Source organism: Echeneis naucrates, chromosome 19, assembly GCF_900963305.1.
Source record: "Echeneis naucrates chromosome 19, fEcheNa1.1, whole genome shotgun sequence".
NCBI lineage: Eukaryota > Metazoa > Chordata > Actinopteri > Carangiformes > Echeneidae > Echeneis > Echeneis naucrates.
Genome location: NC_042529.1, coordinates 7,926,694 through 7,938,182, shown reverse-complemented (window position 1 = coordinate 7,938,182; position 11,489 = coordinate 7,926,694). Strand labels below are relative to the sequence as shown.

General features: G+C 38.5%; 1 protein-coding gene across 5 annotated transcripts; it reads right to left on the bottom strand.

The window, feature by feature from the left end:
• Nucleotides 1–1,395: 1,395 nt before the first annotated feature.
• Nucleotides 1,396–9,047, bottom strand: cep55l (centrosomal protein 55 like). Of its 5 annotated transcripts, none has more exons than XM_029527789.1 (13): nucleotides 8,966–9,047; nucleotides 8,311–8,539; nucleotides 8,096–8,203; nucleotides 7,493–7,552; nucleotides 7,057–7,212; nucleotides 4,749–4,802; nucleotides 4,133–4,280; nucleotides 3,514–3,650; nucleotides 2,978–3,171; nucleotides 2,450–2,573; nucleotides 2,249–2,320; nucleotides 1,844–1,969; nucleotides 1,396–1,706 (listed from the first exon to the last, which is right to left on the bottom strand). In XM_029527789.1, exons 2-13 carry the CDS (start codon nucleotides 8,497–8,499, stop codon nucleotides 1,494–1,496), a joined length of 1,581 nt encoding a protein of 526 aa, XP_029383649.1. In that variant the 5' UTR covers nucleotides 8,500–8,539; nucleotides 8,966–9,047; the 3' UTR covers nucleotides 1,396–1,493. The 5 variants fall into 5 exon arrangements, with proteins under 5 accessions (XP_029383649.1, XP_029383652.1, XP_029383651.1 ...); XM_029527792.1 differs by having other exon boundaries at nucleotides 1,396–1,703; XM_029527791.1 differs by having other exon boundaries at nucleotides 8,311–8,534; nucleotides 8,966–9,045.
• Nucleotides 9,048–11,489: the final 2,442 nt, after the last annotated feature.

Below are 11,489 nucleotides of genomic sequence, written 5' to 3'. Positions count from 1 at the left end.
GAATAAAGGCACCTTAACCCCTTTCCCCCTAGCAGAGGGACCTTCACTAATCCCCTACCTTAAATAGTTTAGTACAAGGAATTAACTCATGCAATCTCATTCCAGCCTTACAGGGCTGCAGGCTTATAGTCAGAGAGGAGAAGGAAGCAAGATTCACTCAAAGGAAAGAATGCAACTAGCAACCCAGCAACAAATGAGCAAGCTCCCCAATGCAGGAAGTTAAAGTCTGTGACATTTGGACAAATCTGTGTGGTTTAAGTCAGACAGATCTTGATCATGATTACAGTAGGCGAGCTTTGTCCACGCTTAGACTGAGAAACATTGCTACACTTTGAGCTAGAGCACAACAAGATGTAATATTAAACACATGCCAGGCGCAGGCGATGCAGTTTTATTCACTGTGATGACAATTACAACATTAAAAAGCTGAAACACTGAAAAATGTCCCCAATTATTTTATCTTTCACCTCATTATTGTCAGACGGCAAAGGACCATTGCTGGTTAAAGGGATTTTTGTTGTTTGTCAGAAGTCATTGATTCGTGAATTAGGAGTGCTAGAACAATGAGCTTCCTGCTGCTTTGTTAATGAAGCATGAGGGGGTTTTGTAAACTTTTATACTTAATACAATAAGTTATTTCCCATGATGCTACAAGAAACTGAATATTGTACAATATTCCATAATTATCGCTGACATTGACTGAAGGTAAATAAAAGCTTTTGTCACCTAAAAGCCCTGTAGCTCCCTTATAAAAGCAAGAATAAATATAAATGCACACAAAATGAACCACCATGAAGTCATTAAGAGCTTCAAAAAAAAAAAAAAAAAAAGGATAAATTTAAATAAAAAAAAAAAAGATGCAGGCTCAAGATATACATCAACATGCAGAAAGAATGTGATAGGTCCTTTTTCACGAATGTAAAAAAAAACAGTCAAATCAATCTTTGGGAAACAACTGAGTCATTCAAACAAACCACAAAAGTGTGATGCCAAGTTGTTGTAGCATTAAATAATTTTGGGTACTTTTAGGGTATGGACACGAAACACACAGCATGTTAAGGGTGTGTTGATTCCCTCACATATATATATATATAAAAAAAAACCTATCAATTCCACTTATGCACTACAGTATGTGGAGTTTACTTTAAATATCCAGTGATCATTGTGACAGCAGCAGTTGTATTTCAAACTTATCTTTGCTGTTCATTGGAAATCATAAGTGAAGGAGAAGGCAACAATGAATTAGTCCTAATCCTAGCCCTCATTACACATTTAAAAATAGCTTTATCTTATATTTTTTGCTTAGAGAATTATCTGAAACTTCTTTTTCTTAGCCATTGTCCCCAACAGTAGGTCATGCTGACCAGGTTGACTAAAGAGTTTTAGCTCTTTTGCTTTTGATATGAGTTTTGTTTTTTTTTTTTAAATCTGGAACAAAATGTTTTTATGGCCCACCACCCAGACTGCAAACCACTGATCTATACTCTGTGAGCTCAGGCAAGGCAGAAGTCAATGTGTGCCAAGAGCTCCCTGTGTCGGCTGGTGGGATAGGTGGCCCGACACTTTGGGCACTCTAAGAAACTTTCATCCAGCAGGTTGGTGACTTTAGATGGGGATGTGGGGCTGGGAGAGTCATCGATAGTAAGACGCTCAAACTCAAACCTGTTATAGGAGCTGGGCTCTGAGAAACGGACATTGGGCTGCTTCTGAAACAGAACATGTGTCATTATTAATTAATCTGAATAATAAAGTCAGACTTTGTTTAAAGCCAAACAAATAATGGGTTCATCTCTCTAAAAGAATGTGGATTAAATTTGTGTTTATAATGTCAGACAGGACTTACAGCAGACTCCAGTTTAGCAATCTGGTCACGAGCCTTGCGAAGCTCCTTCAGCACCTTATGTAACTGGTGCTGCATGCTCTGGCGATCAATCTTTTCATTCTCAAAGTCCTTGGCAGAGAGTTGGATCTTTGGAGGGGGAGAAATATATGATGAGGAGAGAGCCAAGAACTCATTGTACATAAATTGCACAAGTGGGATCAGACTGAATTTTCTTCCTTCAAGAAGTAACACTCACTTCAGATCCACTAAACGTCCTTTGTTCTTAACAGCAGCAACATATCAGGAACCATACAATAAATAACTGGCAGGTGAAGGTTTAAAATTTGTAATCTGTTGTTGCGAAGCAGGTTGTTTGCTTTGAGCTGAGGCTCTTTAAATACAGAAAGAAAGTATGCAAAGCTTTACCTGTTGTTCCAGAGCTGCGATTCTCCTCTGTTCTTCATTTTGACTCAGAAGAGACTTCTGCAGCATATTTACCTGTGAAAGTCAAACTGACAGTTAAATACAATGCTAGAAAACTTTCAACATTTTCAGATAGATATGGAACCATTGGGTATCGTAATAGAACAGATGAGTGTGAGTGACGACAGTCAATGTGAAAGCTACCTGCTGCAGAAGTTCAGCAGATCTCTTCCTCTCCTCCTCCAACCTGACATCCATATTCTCCAGTTCCACTCTCATCCTGTCTGCCCGCTCAGATGACACTTGTCTTTCCTCGCATGCTTCATGTCTGGATGTAATGTTAGTGTAATTCAGTTAAATATTGGCAATAATCCTGTTTATTTATATTGTCTTCATACAGTGGGGGAAAAAAAAAAACATTAAAATCTGTTAACTGCTGTTTTAAGCACACCCACAGAGGGTTCTGATGCTCATCAGTGCCGTGTTTGTCTGCATAAAATCCAAGGTCAGTTGAACATTTTACTGTTGTAATGGGCCAACTGAGAATTTCATTGAAGGGGTGCTGTACTTTTAAGCTAAATGTCCCAGCTAATCTACAGTTTGGCATTCCAAATGTGCTTTGTTTGCACTGGGCAACTTTACTACTAAAATACATACCGAGACACAGAGTTGAACTGCGAGCCACCTTTATTCACTAACAACAAATGGAGCAGACCCTGCTGTTCTTCCTACCTTCTGCTAAGTCGCTCTGCCTGCAGCTGCATCTTGGCCTCCTCCAACTCTTTGCTTTTTTCTTCGTACTTCATGAGAAAGGATGACAGCTCACTGCACTTCTCCTCATACCTCCTCTGCAGTGCTAATGTCTCCTCCTGGAGCCTTGTGACTTGCTCCCTTTGAGACTGCAGCTCAGCCTGAGCTTTCAAGGTCTGCAGAGCCAAAAGGAAAACATTGACTTTCAGAATGGTGTATGCTTTTTGCCTACCCATTTCTCCCACAGAGCTCCACAGATCAATTATACAGATGTCTGAATCCAGTGAATGTGGATATTTAATGGGGTTGTTTAAGCTGCATGTAGATTTAGCACTAAACCAGTCTTGAGTGAAATGAATGTAAAATAAATGGAGCATAGTTTAATAATAAAATGGTACGGTTTCTCAAGAAAGTAAGCAGCACATCCATAAAAAGAGGAAAATAAGAATTGATTACAGAGTCTGTTTGGATTAGACAGAAACTGAAATCCCAAGAGCTGGACATGAACTAGCCTCTACCTGTTCTCTCTGCACTTTAAGGTTCTGTTGGGTTCTTGCAGCCTGATCCTTTGTACTCTCCAGGTCTTTCTGAACCCCCAAAAGCAACTTGTCATATTGGCTCAGTTGTGTCTCCTTGTCTGGAACTTCTGAATTGGCTGAGGGAAAAGAATTAAGACCTGTTGGTTGTCAAATTAAGAAACTAGACTGTGGTTGCAATTAAAATTTATACTTATTATTCATAATTTAAATTTATATAACATTCAAAATACTGTCATTTAGGATTTATAAGATTCTGGATGGGGGCATATATATATAGTTGACATTTAAATATCATAGCCCTGCAACAGCCCTCAGTGGTGGCATTTTTAAGTATCAGGATTATTCTGGGATGCTTCACCTTTTTACATCTTTAATGTGGCTAAAAAAAAGTAGTGGCAAGTATTTAAATGAAACCACTAAATCTGAACTAATTTACCCCTTCACACGTTGTATTATCAAAGCATCAAAGAAACAACCTTGGTATCATTCTTGCATGGTAACTCAGGATAAATTCATTTTAATTTACAATATTCCACATTTGTAAGTATACATTTGCAGTAAATTCTGAAGGTTGCAATGAGATAAATCAAATTCTCACCATCTAAACCGGCCTGTTTTGATTTGGTTTGTTGCTGCTTTGCCTGGGCCAGCTGCTGCTCCAGCTCTAGCGAGCGGGCAAGGACAGACTGAACATACGCCTCTCTTTGCTGGTCGTACACCAGCCACTGTTGGTTCTTTTCAAGAGCCTGATGGCAAGATACACAAACCCAAAAATGACATACTGCAACTGATGCTTGGCAACAAACAAACAAAAAAAAAAACCCAACTCTGTACTGAGCTCTGTTTTTTTGTGTGTGTATGATTGTAAAGAACAGAGGCAGGGGTTGGGTGCATTTCATCAAGGCTACGATGTGGATAGAATGGAAAAACTGTTTTTATTTAAATGTTTTCTTTTATCTGAAAAAGCAATATCCAGCCTATATTTTTGCTGATATGGACATAAAGATATGTTGTAGATATTGTGGAAATATTGAATGATGAACTCAATTCCCTTGGCCTTGAATAGACTGCCACAGAGTAGTACGCTTCAAATACATCTCAGGTGGTTGAGATTTCTGCTGTAGACATACAATACACAAATACTTTTCAATAGTTATAAAGTGGGGACTTAAATTACACAGAGAAAGACAGCGTTAATCACTGACTGGACTCACATCTCTCAGTTGATCCTGTACCAATGCCAGATCTGCAGGAGGGACGTGTCCATTCTGCCGAGAGGAATAACATATTTTTTTTATAAACCTGATAATGGCAATACTCCGTACCTGCCTTTCATAAAGGCTTTCCTCAATTACAAATATTTCAACCACATACAAAAATGTGTTGGAGGGTATTTATATTTTTTCTACATTTTTTTGTTTGCTGTAAAATCAGAGACAGTTCCTCGATCTCAATTCCTAGAGGACATTCATCTCATAATTCTGCCACTCTGACCCCGAGGTCTACATGTCTGATCCTCCTCAAAGACTAAGCTTCAGCAAACCCTTCATAATGCTGCCACACCAGTAGACATCTCAACGATCATCTCTGTGCTAAGGCTCTGTGAGCTGCTACACTATCAGACGAGCATCATGAGCTTGTCAACTTTTTCCAGATGGTTTTAAACATACATCCCATAAGCTAAGCCTAGAAATAGCTTTTGTGAATCCAGGAAGAACATGAGAAGGAAGGGTGAGTCAGGGGCTGCTGGTTGGATTATTTCCAGTAATGCGGGAGAAGCTAACAAGGTTTGGAGAGTGGAGAACATTCCTGGAAAAATTACCATAAACATATAAAGATATGAAAATCCACTTGCAGCGGGAATTCAAAAACCTCACTATGAAAGAGGACTACCCAGAATTCCTTTCCATTTTAAAATGTTAAGCCTTCAGTCCAAAAGTAGCATCTTATAGTCAAAGCAGGAATTCACTACAAAAATTTTGATTCAGTGAACAGTGAATCAATCATCCAAGGTGACTTTCATGAGGTAAAAACATCCTGCATCTGTGGTTTGTTTAATAAAAAAAAAAAAAAAAAAGCACACACCCACACACAATACTCTCTACAGGCTCTATTCATTATGCTTTGTCTTGATTGAAACAACAATGTAACTGCGGGAAAGTAGTGACTCAGAAAACTGGATGCAGAATTTAGAAACATTGAAAGCAACCAGCCTAAAGATGTTGATTAAAAATGTATTGAGAACTGACAGTATATATATATAAAAAAATAATAATAGAAATCATCAAAGGCTGTTATGATGGGCTGCAGAAGAGGTCTTTTTGTCCATGAAAAGGAGAAATATGATGTCTGAGTCTGAAGCAATCCAAATTTTGCACTTTGATTTTGTGGTCTTTGCCTTTCCAGGAGTCAAGAACAATCTTGATGACGACTTTCTTTGAGTGTAGTGAAACCCGCTGGGCACTGAGAGTCAAAAGGCTGACCAAGAATCAGTATGCTGCCCTCTGATAGGGAATAAAAGCCCAAAACTGTGAGAATGCTGAGTGACATCTCCAAATCCTCAGCTCTTGTACAGCCAGTTTTAAAGCGTCATGTGGAAAATGCTGTTTTACAAAACTATTGTGTGATATCTTATTTTAAAGGTATTAACAGATGAAACAAAGTGCCTTGGAAACATTTTATATTTATATTAATCTTTTACTCTATTACTATAGTTTTAATTATGACAGTTTTGGAAGGCTCCTCCAGAGTAATATCGGCTGGTAAAGAAGAAGAAAAAAAAAAAAAAAAGGGCACACACTGCCACCTAGTGGGAAGTGGAACAAGTGGACTTTCATTTCCAAACAGTATCGTCCCCTCTATGATGTCTCAAAAATTTTAAGAAACACCTGTTAAAATTACCATGAAATGAATCTTTGATACGATAGTGACTGACCTAAAGAGGGCACACAGCTATTCAAAAACCTGGCCCAAGAAAAATATCACAGCAATTTTTAATTAAGTATCATCATATCTGGTTCCTTTAAAACCCATTTACGCTCGTCAGACTTCAGTGTTGCTGGAAATCAAACAATTAATCACAAAATATAATCAGAATTTTCAGGAATAGAATTCAACAAAAATACTACTACATCAGTACACCAGTAAGTTAAAAAAAAAAAAAAAAAAAAAAAAGGAGGATATTAGAAAAGGAGGCAGAGGACAAAAAGCTGTGGGTGGAGAATTTAATCCCTGGCTGGAGCAAAGTATGCTGTCAGAGCGAGGGATATAACCACTCAACCAACTCTGTTCAGTGATTTCTGACAAGAAAGTGCTCTGGAGATTTCTAATAGTCAAGATTTTTTTCCTTTACATTTATGTTACTAACGGCTTGCTCTAAAACAATTTAGTCATTAAAAACTAAAGAACATACAGTGACTAAACACTTCAATAATTAATGTCAGGAAACAATCACCACTTCTATACCAGCAAATTTCCATTTGGAGGAGGAGACTTCTGATAGCTATAAGCTGTTAAACCTACCATTGCCTGTGTTTCCAGAGACTGGCACTGAGCAGAAACAGTGGCCAGCTTGTTTTTGAGGTTCTCTGTCTCCTGTGACAGGCTCTGGAACAACATGTCTCTCTGCTCAGCCTCCTTCCTCCGCTGCTCCAGCTGTGCCTGTAGTGATGCCACCACCTAAAATACAAACCGATATGAAATAGCCGACAGCTTGACTAGCCTCCGACAACAACCATGTCAACAGGATTTTGTTTAAGTAGGCACAATACACTAAAGATATTTACTCTTTTCAATGCAAATCTACTTCAAGTAAATGACATTACATGGCTGACAGTCTGCCAGCCTTTCCCAGCTGAGCAGCTATAGTAGCACTTTTAATGAGGCAGAGGCTAGTGCGATTAAATCACATTACACATTCACAATGTCAAGGAAAACAAATAGCTGATATTCCATTTACCAGCATGCCATCTCCCAGTTTTAGCCAGTTGCTACCCTGACTTGCTTCAGAAAATGATTTCTGTCATAATAGAAAAGAGATTTCACAAGGATAAGCAACAACCTCAAATAAATAGCATCAATTTCTTCAGCAGTGTCATCAACACTAACAAGTCATGAATGCTAATACATACACAGACCAACCGCAGGGAAAGATATTTGGTTTATAAATATCAAGTGAACTGCAAACACAACATGTGTTGGTATGCAGCTTTTGATGGCTGTCTAAACCTCACTTAGCTGAGCTGCTGTCAAAATGGGATAGAAGCTATCCCCTCCGCCCCCAACTGTTTTTGTGGCAGCTCAGAAGAATTGTAGCATGATTTCCAGACAGTTGTCTGCTGCTAGCAATACATATGTCACCAATACAATGCCAAGAGTGGAACAAATCTTCACATGTTTAGAAGCACTCTCAAAGACTCAGCTGTATGTATACATCTCCTCAAACTGGGCAGATATCTGTCGTCCCAAGATGTCAGCATGTCTATCCATGTTAATAGATGACTTTTTTCTATACAGGTCTACGGTAAATGCGCTGTACATTTCTGCAGAGATGTGTACATACCTCTCCTCCTCTGGCTGACAGCTGCTGTCTCAAAGTGTCTAGTTCCTGTTCTTTAACCAGCAATTGCTGATTGTTCCTCTCCCTCAGCGTCTCAAGTGAAAGAATCCTCTGTTATAATGAAGGTAAATATTAGAAATTAGATAGAGGGGGGAAAAAAAAGAAGCCAACACACATAAATTTTGAATTGATCTGACAAAAATAAACACTTCTTCCACCTCCAGGAGTTTGCTTTTGTCCGAGTCGGGTGATTTGATGTGACGTTTGGCCAGTTCATCAATCTTTCTCCTCAGGTGAGCGTTCTCTTTCCTGATTTTCTCCATCTCGGCCTCGGCCTTGGAGGGAGAGCTGCTGGATTTAAAACCCAACCTGCTGACGATGGTCTCTTTGGCACCTTTAGATGTCATGGCCGCTTTTGCTGGTGCTGCTTTTTGTTGCGCTCCTAAACTAGAGAAGAGTCTGGGGTGATGAGCAATTTAGAAGAAGGCATGTAGTTTTAATTTGAAGTCAATTATAACTGCAAACACTCAAATCGAATATAACTGAGGAAGGAGACACTTTCAGCTGTGAGACAGCAAACATACAAATATTAAAATCAAAATGATCACACAACTGTTTGTACCTTACGCTTTTAATCTTTCCAGCCAGTTTAAGCTACTACATTTATTTCCCTAACATATAACACCCACTGTTGCACACTATTATTTCAAAATAAAGGAATAAATTAAACTCCTACTGGAAATTTCCGTCCACCTGCGTTTAGTTGCTGCCTGACATAAACGAGTGTAACATCCAAATCTGCCTCTGTTCAAATTTAAACGATACCACAAAACAAATATAAATGCAGATAAATGTTAGATATTTGGCACTCACAGATGAAGTGAACTGAAGATTAGCTCCTGATAAGTTGCCTGTTTGTGACAGCAGGACCGTTTACTTTCCGGACCGCTCCGTTTCCTGAAGTTTGAATTGCAGCGCGTTGACGTCACGTCCGAAACGTAAACTTGCGGTGCGCGCGTGTATGTTACGCGGGTGTCTCGAAATAAAAGACGTTGGGCGGTGCAAGGCACAAAATATGGGGACATCTAAAGTGCCCAGCTGTGGCAATTTTAAAATGATAGATTTGCTTAATTTTTCCTTCGCCTTCTATAGATTCCACTATGAAAGCTGAAAAGTAGTTTTTTCCCCACCGAGGGGTTTTTAAAAGGTTCGAGAAATATGTGTGCCTAGCTGTCCTGTGCCATGAATGAAGCGAACACAATGAGGGAGGGTGGGCAGAGAGACAAATGGGTTCGTCTTGTCAAAATCTGTCAGACTTGAGTTTTATCACTTCAAATGCAACCTTTACAGACAGTGCATAGTGAAAGACTATTCAAAAGGCAACAGTTTGGCACATAATAATAGCACACACTGCAGCTGACTATCAAGAGACAACATTACAAACTGCATCCAGGAGTGCAACAGGACAAATTCCACCTTGGAGTTTAAATATTTATGTCTGGAAGTGTGAAATGCATATTGAGAACCGTGTAAATGGGTGCAACCTTGGAGCAGAGCACAAACATTAAACTGCCAATAGACACCTGTTGTTTTGGACTGTGCTTGCACCCTGCATTAATCATAGGATATGGCCCAGGTGTGTGTGGCATCAGAGAGCAAAGGTGAAGGCACCCAGTGGGGAAAGGGAGAGGAGAAGTGAGGCCAGGTTATCCTTTCCCTCCCTTTAATTTAGAAGGATCATTATGATGAATTTTGAGCTGCAAAAAACACGGCAGGACTCAAGCTGGGTGTGTGTGTGTGTGTATGTGTATGTGTATGTATATATATAAATATAAATATATAAATAAATATATATATATATATTTGAATAATATTCAGTAGAAAATTGGAGCTCAAGGTTGGAAATTTAATTATTTCTTAAGAATGCAAGATAAACAGCATTCCCTCCAAAATGAATCTGTGTGAGACATGAGGAGAGGACCTCATGAAGACTTCAAAAATTGTCTTAATTGTTTAAACAATTAATAATGAATACAGCAGGTGCTTATGCTGTGTTTTCGCTGTTATACTTCAGTGTGTAATGGCCTGATCCATAATGCAGTTTTTGAATTTCCAGACAACGCTGCTGATTTTGAAAAGTGAGCTGATGCCCACAGTTGACCTTGGTTGATGTGTCCAAGCGAGTATACAGAAATAATACTGAATATTCAGTGTTCCACTTGCACTTATCACAGCATTTCTTAACACTTTTCCATATTAGCTGCCTTGCAGTTTGATTTTTTTTTCCATACTCATCCTAATCGACTGTTTCAGTAGAAGCCAAGAAGACATGTCCAATAAATCAATAGTATCTCACTGTCTCCGGCAACTTCTTTAGTTTTATGACATCAAATGCACATTTATCATGAGTGCACATTTATTTAGTGTGAGGAAAGTTAGTTTTATATTTAATGTGTGCCTCTCTTCCACGAAATTTGGAAAATTGCACACTACAAATACAGATGCTATTGTACTGTAGTGTATATGTATATACATAGACAAACACACAATGCATTTCTGAATGGCGTTCTTCAGTTTCTTCATATTATAAATTTAATCTCTGCGCTTTTACAGACTAAATTATTGCAAATGTGATACATTTTAAAACCCCTGTTTTGTTAGTATGCAGAGCAATGATGGTGTTGAAAATATTCCCTATGCGTTTCTCCAGCTTTGCTCTAAGCCTTGTCAGCACATTCTACTATACCCCTCTTGCAAACCCTTTTCTTCAGGTGTTCTGACCTCTTCTGACCTTGTTTAAAAATGTTCACAACAGAGGAACAATTCTTCGTGATCTTTAAGACTGACTGAGAGATGTACTTGATGCTTGATATAACTCAAATGAAAACTGTCGGAGGTCAATAGAATGTTCCTGCCAGTGGCATTGGTGCAAACAAATGGTTGATGATTATAAAAATGATATAGCTCTACTGCAATAATCACAGTACGATTATATTCAGAAATGCTCTCCAGCCAAAGGGTCAGTTTGGTTCATGGTCCTCAGATAAACATTGAATAGCTCCATTATTTACATGATGTAGGGCTCAATAACAAACCCACAACATTTTCAAAGAAAAAAAAAAACAAAACATCAGCATAATTAAAATTAATTTACAAAGGTGTATGGAAGTTCAGATATTAGTCTGAAAAATGAAAATACAACTAAAAAAAGCATCCAGATTTTTACATTTTCATGTTAAATTTGGAATAGCTTGTTAAGTTCATGCTCCTTATATGGCCTTTCATAGGAAAAAACCAAGCTGCAATTATTACTCCCTGATTATAAATCTCCAAAAACAATATACTGATTTACTGCAACTTTATGGTTCCCGGCAACAACTGCAAGGGAATTAGGGAT

Excerpts from the sequence above, each read along its gene's own strand:
- cep55l (XM_029527789.1), bottom strand. The coding sequence starts at position 8,499 with ATGACATCTAAAGGTGCCAAAGAGACCATCGTCAGCAGGTTGGGTTTT. Across the intron at positions 3,172-3,513 it reads TTAAAGTGCAGAGAGAACAG|ACCTTGAAAGCTCAGGCTGA; the intron begins GTAGAGGCTAGT and ends TTGGCTCTGCAG. Across the intron at positions 1,707-1,843 it reads TTGCTAAACTGGAGTCTGCT|AAGCAGCCCAATGTCCGTTT; the intron begins GTAAGTCCTGTC and ends GTTCTGTTTCAG.